This window comes from Coregonus lavaretus (genome assembly GCF_964263955.1).
Source record: "Coregonus lavaretus genome assembly, chromosome: 11".
In the NCBI taxonomy this organism is placed as follows: domain Eukaryota; kingdom Metazoa; phylum Chordata; class Actinopteri; order Salmoniformes; family Salmonidae; genus Coregonus; species Coregonus lavaretus.
This window is the reverse complement of record NC_139998.1, coordinates 38,601,630-38,616,019: the sequence shown is the minus strand read 5'-3', so window position 1 is coordinate 38,616,019 and position 14,390 is coordinate 38,601,630. Positions and strand designations below refer to the sequence as shown.

At 42.1% G+C, this 14,390-nt stretch overlaps 1 protein-coding gene across 1 annotated transcript in view; it reads left to right on the top strand.

Annotated features, from left to right (window-relative positions):
- Positions 1–786: 786 nt before the first annotated feature.
- Positions 787–14,390, top strand: part of LOC311136963 (fatty acid 2-hydroxylase-like) — a gene marked incomplete at both ends in the record, with an annotated part of 40,944 nt that continues 27,340 nt past the window's right edge. Inside the window, one exon of the mRNA XM_084171297.1 lies at positions 787–1,068. Coding sequence (XP_084027423.1) covers positions 787–1,068 — 282 coding nt within the window. The remainder of the gene's footprint in view (positions 1,069–14,390) is intronic.

The following is a 14,390-nucleotide window of genomic DNA, read 5'->3' as shown; positions in this document are numbered from 1 at the left end:
ATGTTGTTTGAGGTACTAGTCTGGAAAATATTGCGTTGAGAGAGCTTGGTCCATAGATGCCACATATCAAGTTTCTTGCAGATCGGTCATTCGGTGCTAGAGGAGTAGCGGTTTATGTGGTTTCCACAAAATTCCAAATCGTAGAAAATCCATATGGGTCCTTGAGGCAAATGTTTTCCTTGTGGAGGAGAGTGGCGAATTTCTGGACTATATGTCACATCGGGTGAGGGGCGTGACCTTTCAAAGTTTGCATTTTCAATTGCTTGTTATAGCACCACCAATGGCTCTTTACCATCATGCGATTTTGCATCCTCATAAAACGTATTATCTTACCGGAATGTTCATGTCAATTTTCCTTGGCAGAAGATGAATAATAATAATAATAATAATAATAATAATAATGAACGCCAACAAATACAATAGGGTTGCACCAGGTTTTCTGCTTGAACCCCTAATAATGAACGCCAACAAATACAATAGCGTTTCACCCAGCTTCGCCGGCTTGAACCCCTAATTAACATTGGAATAACGATACTATAGCTGTAACATTGGAGGTAAAAAGTTAAAGAGCTGTGATGTTGCAGGGCGAGCAACAGGTAGATGAAATACTGAACATTGAGCAGTCTTGAACAATGAATAATTCATCATGATATGTAAATTAGTTGGTCGGGTAAACTCAGTCAGGGCTGAGAGATGAGCTAGAAGTCAGTACGCGGTCAGTCGGCATGCCAAGGGGGCCTGTACCCACTCTTTTAGTAATTTTTTTGTGGATACTTCAAAATCGCAATGTCTCCATCGGTATCCCCTCGGTTTTTCTCTGAGAAGGAGGTAGCCAATCATTGCACTAAAAACTCATGTTGGGTATTAACGGGGACGAGGATTTATGATGTGACGGGATTCCTTCGAATGCACCCGGGTGGAGAGGCTCTGATATTAAGCCGGTCAGGGAATGATATCAGTCCGGAGATGGAGGGACCCCCACACCGGCACTCCGAGAATGCAAGGCGATGGATGGAACAATACTACATCGGAGAGCTGGACACAGACGGTAGTGCCGATGAAACACAGGTACAGCCTATATGCCAATAAAGAGCCTTCAAAGAGAATAACAAGTCTATCTCAGATACTCTGTAACTTTTAACTCAAGCATAGTTTCTTGTCTGTTACTGAAAATAGACTACAGTAAAGTAAGACATGCTTCCTTTTCTCACGGTAAAACGCAGTGGTGTAAAGTACTTAAGTAGTACTTTAAAGTATTTTTACTTAAGTCGTTTTTTGGGGTATCGGTACTTAACTATTTATATTTTTGCTTACTTTTACTTCACTACATTCCTAAAGAAAATAATGTACTTTTTACTCCATACATTTTCCCTGACACCCAAAAGTGCAATTGACATACTTATCAAGAGAACATCCCTGGTCATCCCTACTGCCTCTGATCTGGCGGACTCACTAAACACAAATGCTTCATTTGTAAATTATGTCTGGGTGTTGGAGTGTGCCCCTGGCTATCCGTCAATAAAAAAACACAACAAAAAATTGTGCCATCTAGTTTGCTTAATATAAGGAATTTGAAATGGTTTATACTTTCACTTTTACTTTTGATACAATTCCATTTACTTTTGATAAAGAAGTATATTTAAAACCAAATACTTTTAGACTTTTACTCAAGTAGTATTTTACTGGGTGACTTTCACTTTTACTTGAGTCATTTTCTATTAAGGTATCTTTTACTCAAGTATGACAATTTAGTACTTTTTCCACCACTGGTAAAATGGAACTTGCTGCACATGCAGGTGTGATTTTCACATCTGCTTTGAGACGCAATGCCTATTTGCACCTAACAATCTCACATTTCCCCTATTTGTAAACCACATACATGTGTTTTTTGTAAACATTAATGTTGATCAAACATACAGTACAGTACATTAATGATGAGTAAAGACAGTATTTTATAGGAGTGGATTTTCCCCAAAATAAGTGAATCATTTCCAGAGTTACACATTTATGCTTTTTTTGTATTATCTTGAAGGTTGGCCTATTGCATTTCTTTAATTATTCTTCTGAGTTTTCTACTGTAAGGAATATGATAGCTCTGTGTGGCTCCACTTGTCTCACTCTTGGCAGGTGCAACTTTGGATACTTGGGCGTTTCTTGGAGGATAAAATTGCCAGGCTTGCTCTGCCAGCCGCAATTGCTTTCTATTGGCTGCCCATTGAACCTGAAATAAATAGAGGAGAGGCTAAGTCTGTCATTCATCATACTTTCTAATGTGGAGGCATTAGGACATGATGGCACAACAATATTTTGGGGTGAAGGAATGTCCTGTGGGTGTGTGTGTATACATACAGTGGGGGAAAAAAGTATTTAGTCAGCCACCAATTGTGCAAGTTCTCCCACTTAAAAAGATGAGAGGCCTGTAATTTTCATCATAGGTACACGTCAACTATGACAGACAAATTGAGGGAAAAAAATCCAGAAAATCACATTGTAGGATTTTTAATGAATTTATTTGCAAATTATGGTGGAAAATACGTATTTGGTCACCTACAAACAAGCAAGATTTCTGGCTCTCACAGACCTGTAACTTCTTCTTTAAGAGGCTCCTCTGTCCTCCACTCGTTACCTGTATTAATGGCACCTGTTTGAAATTGTTATCAGTATAAAAGACACCTGTCCACAACCTCAAACAGTCACACTCCAAACTCCACTATGGCCAAGACCAAAGAGCTGTCAAAGGACACCAGAAACAAAATTGTAGACCTGAACCAGGCTGGGAAGACTGAATCTGCAATAGGTAAGCAGCTTGGTTTGAAGAAATCAACTGTGGGAGCAATTATTAGGAAATGGAAGACATACAAGACCACTGATAATCTCCCTCGATCTGGGGCTCCACGCAAGATCTCACCCCGTGGGGTCAAAATGATCACAAGAACGGTGAGCAAAAATCCCAGAACCACACGGAACCTAGTGAATGACCTGCAGAGAGCTGGGACCAAAGTAACAAAGCCTACCATCAGTAACACACTACGCCGCCAGGGACTCAAATCCTGCAGTGCCAGACGTGTCCCCCTGCTTAAGCCAGTACATGTCCAGGCCCGTCTGAAGTTTGCTAGAGTGCATTTGGATGATCCAGAAGAGGATTGGGAGAATGTCATATGGTCAGATGAAACCAAAATAGAACTTTTTGGTAAAAACTCAACTCGTCGTGTTTGGAGGACAAAGAATGCTGAGTTGCATCCAAAGAACACCATACCTACTGTGAAGCATGGTGGTGGAAACATCATGCTTTGGGAAAGAATGAATGGGGCCATGTATCGTGAGATTTTGAGTGAAAACCTCCTTCCATCAGCAAGGGCATTGAAGATGAAACGTGGCTGGGTCTTTCAGCATGACAATGATCCCAACCACACCGCCCGGGCAACGAAGGAGTGGCTTCGTAAGAAGCATTTCAAGGTCCTGGAGTGGCCTAGCCAGTCTCCAGATCTCAACCCCATAGAAAATCTTTGGAGGGAGTTGAAACTCTGTGTTGCCCAGCGACAGGCCCAAAACATCCCTGCTCTAGAGGAGATCTGCATGGAGGAATGGGCCAAAATACCAGCAACAGTGTGTGAAAACCTTGTAAAGACTTACAGAAAACGTTTGACCTGTGTCATTGCCAACAAAGGGTATATAACAAAGTATTGAGAAACTTTTGTTATTGACCAAATACTTATTTTCCACCATAATTTGCAAATAAATTCATTAAAAATCCTACAATGTGATTTTCTAGATTTTTTTTTCTCATTTTGTCTGTCATAGTTGACGTGTACCTATGATGAAAATTACAGGCCTCTCTCATCTTTTTTTCCCCACTGTATATAACAGATATTTGTTATCATAACAGACAGTCTATTAAAACATCAATTTGGAACGATCAATGCTTTCATGTCATAGGTCTGATCTGATGGAGGAGGAGCCAAATGGCACCCTATTCCTTATATAATGTAATACTTTTGACCAGGGCCCATAGGATTGACATTGTATCTTCTGTATGGTGTTTCCGTTGTATCACGTATCTTTTATAGTGTTTACGTTGTGTTTCTTATGAGTGTGGTGGAGGCTGGTGGGTGGAGCTATAGGAGGACGGGCTCATTGTAATGGTTGGAATGGAATTAATGGAACGGTATCAAACACATCAAACATATGGAAACCTCATGTTTGAGTCCTTTCCTTTTATTCCATTCCAGCCGTTACAATGTGTCCGTCTTCCTATAGCTCCACCCACCAGCCTCCACTGGTGTACAACACACTGAACTATTTAAGCCAGGGGTGTCAAACTCATTTTAGCTCAGGGGCCACATGGAGGAAAATCTATTCCCAAGTGGGCCGGACCGGAAAAATCATGGTATATATAACTTAAAAACAACAACTTCAGATTGTTTTCTTTGTTTTAATACGATCAACATACAACATAAAGCTGGAGCCTGAGGAGTGTGTCCAAAATAGTACAAGCACAACATCACTATTAATCATAAAACACGTCAAGTTTATTTGAAAATTCTAAAGAAAAAGAACACACAAACACACAATGCCTCAGTGATTAACAGAACTGTTTCACAGATCACAGAACTATATCAGGGTGTCATTTCTCAGGCAGAAATGTAGATAAAAATAATGAAATCCTGTTCCCCAAACAAGTGCAAGAACCACAGAGTCAAGAATAGGTTAAATATACAAATAAAATAAAATCAATTAAAAACAATAGCACATCAACATAAAAACATATAAACATAAATCTGAAAGCGTTGCTCAAACTCCCGTAACAGTCCCGTTATTTTATCTCTGAACCGCTTCATGTCTGCCACATGTTGGGTCGCGCACACATTTTTCAGACAGGGGAAGTGAGCTGCATCACCACCGGCAAGTTGCGTCTCCCACAATGACAGCTTCAACTTGAAAGAACGTATGCTGTCATAATACTGCGTGACAACTTTGTTGCGCCCTTGCAGCTGTTTGTTCAAGTTATTCAGGTGCTCTGTAACATCCACCATAAATGCAAGGTCCTGCATCCATTCTGCGGAATGAAATTCTAACACTGGTTTGCCCTTTTCTTCCATGAACTGTTCAATTTCTTCTCGTAAATCAAAGAAACGCCTCAGCACATCACCTCGGCTTAACCATCTTACCTCAGTGTGGTATGGCAGGCCATAGATGTGGTCTTTCTCTCTGAGAAGGCTGTCAAACTGGCGGTGATTCAGGCTTCTGGATCGGATGAAATTAACAGTTTGGATCACCACCTTCATGACGTTATCCATCTTTAATGACTTGCAACACAAAGCCTCCTGGTGCAAAATACAGTAAAAAGTCAAAAAATCACGTCCTCCATTTGCAGATTGCACTTTCTCTCTGAACTTTGTCACAACGCCTGCTTTTTTCCCGATCATTGAGGGCGCACCATCTGTAGCCAGGCTGACAGCGCGGGACCAGTCCACTCCGACCCTGTCCAGCGCGCCGACGAGTGCGGTAAAAATATCAGCTGCTGTCGTTGTATCTGTCATCGGCACCAACTCCACGAACTCCTCGGTGACGGTCAATGTGTCATCAACTCCGCGGATGAAAATGGCCAGTTGTGCAACATCTGTAATGTCCGTGCTTTCATCAATTGCAACCGAAAACGCAATAAATGACTTTACTTTTTGCTTCAACTGGCTGTCCAAATCCACTGAAAGATCGGAAATCCTGTCTGCAACTGTGTTTCTTGTCAGGCTGATATTTGCAAAAGCCTGCCGCTTTTCAGGGCACACAATCTCCGCTGCCTTCATCATGCATGTTTTTACAAATTCACCCTCACTAAATGGTTTTGAAGCCACTGCGATTTCATTAGCAATGAGGTAGCTAGCTTTCACTGCAGCGTCACTGATGTCTCGGCTGTGAGTAAACACAGACTGCTGTTTCTTCAGACCCGCCAACAGTTCATTCACCTTCTCTCATCTCTGCTGTCCTTGAAAGTTGTCATATTTGTCGGCATGAAGACTCACATAGTGGCGACGAAGGTTATATTCTTTCAGGACTGCAACATGCTCTGAACACACCAAACATACAGCTTTCCCATTCAATTCCGTGAATAAATAGGATGACCATTTTTCTTGGAACACTCTGCACTCTGCGTCCACTTTTCTCTTTTTTGACAGAGACATATTGGGGCAATGAGGGTGCCAAAGCACATAATGTTAAAAGTAGAATAAATATCGCGGGCAAAACAAAGTAGCTCATTGGCTGCACGTGCTTGACCTACTTGCTCTGCCCCGGTATAAACAGTTTGCTTGCTTAACACAATTGCGATTGCGCCATCCAGTGGATGCAATTGGAACAGCAGTTTATTTTATTGAAAAATATATATTTTTTTTAAACATCTCGCGGGCCGGATTAAACCCGTTTGCGGGCCTGATCCGGCCCGCGGGCCGGACGTTTGACACCCCTGATTTAAGCCAAAGTAATCAGTGCAGAGGTGATGACATTTTAAAGATCGTTGTCAGTTAGAAGTAAAAAAAGACTCCCAGCCAAGGAGTGGAACTTAAATTCAGACATGTTACCATGACAACATAATTAAAAGAGCGAGAGAGAGAGTGTGTATTACCTGCAACAAAGCTTTTGTCAGAAAGGCAATTCCCCTCAGAATCTCACTGTGTGTTTGTATTTTAAAACCGGTCAATCCTGTCTGTCTGAGTCAGTCTGACCCACTACGCAAGCAGAGTACTGTATGACCCATAACACAGTCAGTGGATTTGGGAGAAACTTTCCATCACTCTAATGGTTGTAGGCGACATGCAGGTTTAGTTGGAGAGGGAGTTGAAATCGGTGTCTTCCAGAATGCTCTGGCAAAGTTGTCATATAAATGTAAAAAATATTAGAACAATGTGGACTGCAAACATAGTCAAAATATTTAGCAAATATGGGGCAGGGTATTTAACGAACTAGGCTATAACGGACTAACAGTCGAGTTGATGAGAACGCGATAGGATAAAAAAACATAAATACACAACTTGAAGCAACCACATATATTTAGCCATGGAGCACGTTCTGATTGGCCAGTGAATGGCCAAGCCTCGACACACCCACAACTTGTTTATTCATCAAAACCCAGCCCTTTCGCGCAACCGCCAGCTACTGCGTCCATAATTCAGTTTGTGAAAATAGCAAAAATATTGCTGAATCACCCCCGAACCTATAACGCTACTGCCAGTGTTTAGATATAGCATTGCGTTTGGTTTGTTAAAATAGAGCCCACTGTGTCACTGTCTTGATCCTGTTAACCACAGTTTAACACTGTGTCACTCTCTTGATCCTGTTAAAGGGGCAGTGCAGTTAAACACAAATATCTCCAAACTATGATGTCGAAATAACACTCTGAAATTGTGGAAATTATGATAATGCCCTTTTTATGTAAGAGCTGTTTGAAAAGAATGCCTGGAAATTCAGCCTGTTCAGGTGGGATGGAACTTTTAGCCCACATCATGATGTCACAATGTGATCTGATTATAATAGACCAATGACTGTTCATCTGGGTAAGGGGGTGGGCTCTAAACTATCCGTTCAGTCAATCAGGGCTGTGTATGTAAATATCTTCAAATTTGTTTCCTAATGCCCACATGATCAGATTGAGAATTTCAAGGGCCAAAGGACGCTCAGGGAAAAATATGATAAAACAATTATTTTGGAGTTCTTTTAATTAAATAAACACACTGATTTATGAGACATAAAGTGATGATAAAAAAATTAAAAAACTGCATGGGGGCTTTAACCACAGTTAAACACTTTGAACTGCTCCCTCATGCTAGTCATTAGTTATGCCTTAGTTTGGCATTTCAACCACGTTCCTCTCACTGTGAAAGTCTTATTTTCTCACTTATCAATTCAAACCATCGGGTTCAGTTTCAATTGACATGCTTGTGTTTCACATGTTAAAAACTTTCACATGTGAAAATCTGATATGCTGTTTCAAATGTGAAAAACATTCACATGTGATAATCTCTTTCACATGTGGAATTGCAAGTTCACGTTAAAATCAATCACATGTGAAAATCTAATTTGCATGTTCACATGTAAGAACTCCAACTGTGAAAATCTCACTTTCACATGTGTATAAATAGTCCGGGTGGCCATTTGATTAATTGTTCAGCAGTCTAATGGCTTGGGGGTAGAAGCTGTTAAGGAGCCTTTTGGTCCTGGAATTGGCGCTTGCCGTGTGGTAGAAGAGAGAACAGGCTATGACTTGGGTGACTGGAGTCTTTGACCATTTTATGGGCCTTCCTCTGACACCGCCAAGGATATAGGTCCTGGATGTCAGGAAGCTTGTCCCAGTGATGTACTGGGCCGTACGCACTACCCTCTGTAGTGCCTTACGGTCAGATGCTGAGCAGTTGCCATGCCAGGCGGGGATGCAACCGGTCAGGATGCTCTCGATGGTGCAGCTGTAGAACCTTTTGAGGATCTTGGGACCCATGCCAAATCTTTTCAGTCTGCTGAGGGGGAAAAGGTGTTGTCGTGCCCTCTTCACAACGGTCTTGATGTGTTTGGACCATGATAGTTCGTTGGGGATGTGGACACCTAGGAACTTGAAACTTCGGCCCTCCTTTTCCTATAGTCCACGATTAGCTCCTTTGTCTTGCTGACATTGAGGGAGAGGTTGTTGTCCTGGCACCACACTGCCAGGTCTCTGACCTACTCTCTATAGGCTGTCTCATCGTTATCTGTGATCAGGCCTACCACTGTTGTGTCATCAGCAAACTTAATGATGGTGTTGGAGTCGCGCTTGACTACGCAGTCGTAGGTGAACAGGGAGTACAGGAGGGGACTAAGCATGCACCCATGAGGGTCCCCAGTGTTGAGGATCAGCATGGCAAATACCCTTACCACCTGGTGGCGGCCCGTCAAGAAGTCCATGATCCAGTTGCAGAGGGAGGTGTTTAGTCCCAGGGTCCTTAGCTTAGTGATGAGCTTTGTGGGCACTATAGTGTTGAACGCTGAGCTGTAGTCAATGAACAGCATTCTCACATAGGTGTTCCTTTTGTCCAGGTGGGAAAGGCAGTGTGGAGTGAGATTGAGATTGCGTCATCTGTGGATCTGTTGGGGCGGTATGCGAATTGGAGTGGGTCTAGGGTTTCCGGCATGATGGTGTTTGATGTGAGCCATGACCAGCCTTTCAAAGCACTTCATGGCTACCGACGTGAGGGCTACAGGGCGGTAATCATTGAGGCAGGTTACCTTCGCTTTCTTGGGCACAGGGACTATGTAGGTATGACAGACTCGGTCAGGGAGAGGTTGAAAATGTCAGTGAAGACACTTGCCAGTTGGTCCGCTCATGCTTTGAGTACACGTCCTGGTAATCCGTCTGTCCCCACAGCTTTGTGAATGTTGACCTCTTTAAAGGTCTTGCTCACATCGGCTACGGAGAACGTGATCACACAGTCGTCCGGAACAGTTGGTGCACTCATGCATCCTTCAGTGTTGCTTGACTCGAAGCGAGCATAAAAGGCATTTAGCTCGTCTTGTAGGCTTACGTCACTGGGCAGCTCACGGCTGGGTTTCCCTTTGTAGTCCGTAATATTTTTCAAGCCCTGCCACATCCGACGAGCATCAGAGCCGGTGTAGTAGGATTCAATCTTAGTCCTGTATTGATGCTTTGCCTGTTTGATGGTTCGTCTGAGGGCATAGCGGGATTTCTTATAAGCATCCGGATTAGTGTCCCGCTCCTAGAAAGTGGCAGTTCTAGCCTTTAGCTCGGTGCGGATGTTCCCTGTAATCCATGGTCCTAGTCATTTATGATGTTCATGTGTGCTAACCTGTGTATGCAGACTGGTCACATAGACTAGACGTAATATAGTAAACTAAAACCCGGGACACTGAAATTAGTATGCTATATTACATTTGGTATGGTTACATAAGATAGAAGGTGAGTTAAGGCAAAAATGAAAGAAGGTTGGTTGGTTGGTGTGGATGGGTAGACGTATAACGTGAAGGTCTAGCAACCGAAAGGTTTTGTTTGAATCTCATCACGGAAAACTTTAGCAATTTTGCTAATTAGCAACTTGGCAACAACTTGCTACTTTGCAATTACTTAGCATGTTAGCTAACCCTTCCCCTAACCCTTTAACCTAACTCCTAACCCTAACCTTAACCCCAAGCCTAGCTAACATTAGCCAGCTAGCTAACGTTAGCAACCTAGCCACCTAGCTAACCTTAGCCACAACAAATTGGAATTTGTAACATATACATTTTGCAAATTCGTAACATATTGTATGTTTAGCAAATTCGTAACATATTGCACAAATTGCAATTCATAAGAAAATGTACAAATTGTAATTTGTAACATATCATACAAAATGGATGATTGACATCCACAAATTAATGCATACCATACAAAATGTAACATATCATACTAAATGGAGTGTCTCGGATTTACATACAGAATAATACAAATGCTGAGACCACATTGGTACCGTATATGTGGAGAGACCCTTACACCTGTCTTTCACCTGAGCTTTGAATTTCTACCTGCCACTAAATATGAATTTGCATACTGAAGAGTCTGCCCAGTTTCCACCGCAAGAGATATTCAGTGGTTGCCTGCTGCTCAGACTGAATCTAGCTCAAAATTCACTGGTCACTATGTCCATATCGTGTTTGAAATCTATCAGGGTTCTTCTGGTTTATTGTTGGAAAATAATGGCAGTGTCTTGTCTAACTGTAAGTGTGTATGTAGTAACATGACACCAAGTCCCAAACGTCTCCAGCTACAGTTTGTCTCTGATTGTAGTACCATCCCTATCCACCCAACTGAAAGAAAGAGATAATTTGTGTGTATGTTTGTGTGTGCGTTTGTGAATGAGAGTAATCTTGATTTCTTGCCAGTCAGAGTGACTGAGTTATCCTGCTATCCTAATTAAACCTCTGTGTGTTTGAAGAGAGGGAGAGGACTCACACACCACCACACCCTGTCACTGTTTCTCTTCCAGAAGGAAAAGTCACACTTTTTATAAAGACATCTTACTCCCCTAAATGGAATCGTTCATGCAGGTCTGTTATATGGCAGACACATTCCTACAATAAGTCAACCTTAATTACTTCATTACCCACTTGCAGCAATTAGCAACTTGCAGCCAAGACGTGACAAGGTGGTAGTTTCATACCCAATAGGCCCAGGGTTGAGAGAGAAAGAAAGAGAGAGAGAGAGGCTCTTACACATTTCAACAGAGCCATTTCAACTGATGTCAACTGATGTGTGAATGATAATGAGACTTATCTGACAATGAGATCAGTGGCGGTTGGTGACATTTTACAACTTAGCCTAGAAATTCCACAAATTAACTTTTAACAAGGCACACCTGTTAATTGAAATGCATTCCAGGTGACTACCTCATGAAGCTGGTTGAGAGAATGCCAAGAGTGTGCAAAGCTGTCATCAAAGCAAATGGTGGCTATTTGAAGAATCACATTTTGATTTGTTAAACTATTTTTTTGGTTACTACATGATTCCATGTGTTATTTCATAGTTTTGATGTCTTCACTATTATTCTACAATGTAGAAAATAGTAAAAATAAAGAAAAACCCTTGAATGAGTAGGTGTTGTAAAACTTTTGACCGGTAGTGTAGGTGCACAGGTTGAGAGACAAATTGGAGTAATCAAGGTGACAAACAGTGACACATTCAATACCGCCTTGCAAACTTTTGCCTGCATCTAGCTGATCTGTGTGTAATCATTAGTCCAAACAGTTGCAAAATGTTCTGTTTTGCAACTAAAACTAGAGTTTCTATTGGACAAATTCAGGTTGGTCCATCCCGTTTTGTTACGATTCTCATTTTGCAACAGAATTGGCTGAATGATTACACCCATGATCACCCGCACATAGTTCACTTTCATAGCAGGCACATACAGCATCGTCACTTCGCTCATTGTATAATTCCTTCTCACATCAACACGCTCTCCTCCTCTCACCTTTTCCCTTCAGTTGTGTACTTCAGTGCACCACACAACATCTGTTTGTGTCCAGGCGAAAAAAAACCTCTCCAAGCCAAACCTTCATACCATAACCGCTAACTGCTACACAGCCTACATAATTGTCACCATATTAGCTAACGTTATAGTAAACATAGCTACTAGAACTAACGCTTTAGTAAACCCACAAACCAATCCATGTGTACAATCATGCAGTATAGTATATAGCAAGCAGTTTAGCAGTTACACCGGCGGGCCCCGGTGGCAATAAATTAATAAAACCGAAAGCTTACCTTGAGTTGGAAGAGTTGCAGTGTTGGATAGCCTTAGCCAGCTAGCTAACATAAATAGCATCCTCTCTGTTTGAGTCAGGTTGTTGATTTGGCTAAATTAGCTAGCTAAGTAAGTGAAAGGTAAACTAAGAAGAATAAAAAAATTAAACAAAAAATTAAATCTCTGCTGCTTCTCCTTAATTTTTAAGAAATTAATTTGGTTAAAACTGTTCAACTATTGTCTTTCTCTCTCATTGAGTCAACTACTAACCACACTTTAAGCACTGCAGTGCTAGTTAGCTGTATCTTATGCTTTCAGTACTAGACTCATTCTCTGATCCTTTGATTGGATGGACAACATGTCAATTCATGCTGCAAGAGCTCTGATAGGTTGGACGACATCCTCTGGAAGTTGTCATAATTACTGTGTAAGTCTATGGAAGGGGGTGAGAACCATGAGCCTGCTAGGTTTTGTATTGAAGTCAATGTACCTAGAGGAGGTCGGAAAATAGCTTTCCTCCGGCTACACCATGGTGCTACCCTAGAGAGTGCTGTAGACCTTCATTGCAAAACAGTATGTTTTAATCAGTTATTTGGTGACGTGAATATATTTAGTAAAGTTGTATCTAAAAATTATAACTTTTTTAAATGTTTCATTATTAAAACAATTCTGAAATTCACTGAGTAGGATGGTCCGGAAAAGTGGTGCGTGCATATGTATTCACCCCCTTTGCTATGAAGCCCCTAAATAAGATCTGGGGCAACCAATTACCTTCAGAAGTCACATAATTAGTTAGATTGCACACAAGTGGACTTTATTTAAGTGTCACATGATCTGTCACATAATTTCAGTATATATACACCTGTTCTGAAAGGCCCCAGAGTCTGCAACACCACTAAGCAAGGGGCACCACCAAGCAAGCGGCATCATGAAGACCAAGGAGCTCTCCAAACAGGTCAGGGACAAAGTTGTGGAGAAGTACAGATCAGGGTTGGGTTATAGAAAAATATCAGAAACTTTGAACATCCCACGGAGCACCATTTAAATCCATTATTAAAAAAATTGAAAGAATATGGCACCACAACAAACCTGCCAAGAGAGGGCCGCCCACCAAAACTCACGGACCAGGCAAGGAGGGCATTAATCAGAGGGGCAACAAAGAGACAAAAGATAACCCTGAAGGAGCTGCAAAGCTCCACAGCGGAGATTGGAGTATCTGTCCATAGGACCACTTTAAGCCGTACACTCCACAGAGCTGGGCTTTACGGAAGAGTGGCCAGAAAAAAGCCATTGCTTAAAGAAAAAAATAAGCAAACATATTTGGTGTTCGCCAAAAGCCATGTGTGAGACTCCCCAAACATATGGAAGAAGGTATTCCGGTCAGATTAGATTAAATTGAGCTTTTTGGCCATCAAGGAAAACGCTATGTCTGCAAACCCAACACCTCTCATCACCCCGAGAACACCATCAGAATTGAAGGAATGATGGATGGCGCTAAATACAGGGAAATTCTTGAGGGAAACCTGTTTCAGTCTTCCAGAGATTTGAGACTGGGACGGAGGTTCACCTTCCAGCAGGACAATGACCCTAAGCAGACCTCAATCCAATTGAGAATCTGTGGTATGACTTAAAGATTGCTGTACACCAGCGGAACCCATCCAACTTGAAGGAGCTGGAGCAGTTTTGCCTTGAAGAATGGGCAAAAATCCAAGTGGCTAGATGTACCAAGCTTATAGAAACATACCCCAAGAGACTTGCAGCTGTAATTGCTGCAAAAGGTGGCTCTACAAAGTATTGACTTTGGGGGGGGGGTGAATAGTTATGCACGCTCAAGTTTTGTTTCACAAGAAAAAATATTTAGCACCTTCAAAGTGGTAGGCATGTTGTGTACTCCTGAGTGGCGCAGTGGTCTAAGGCACTGCATCGCAGTGCTAACTGTGCCACTAGAGATCCTGGTTCGAATCCAGGCTCTGTCGCAGCCGGCCGCGACCAGGAGACTCATGGGCGGCGCACAATTGGCCCAGCGTCGTCCAGGGTAGGGGAGGGAATGGCCGGCAGGGATGTAGCTCAGTTGATAGAGCATGGCGTTTGCAAAGCCAGGGTTGTGGGTTCGATTCCCACGGGGGGCCAGTATAAAAC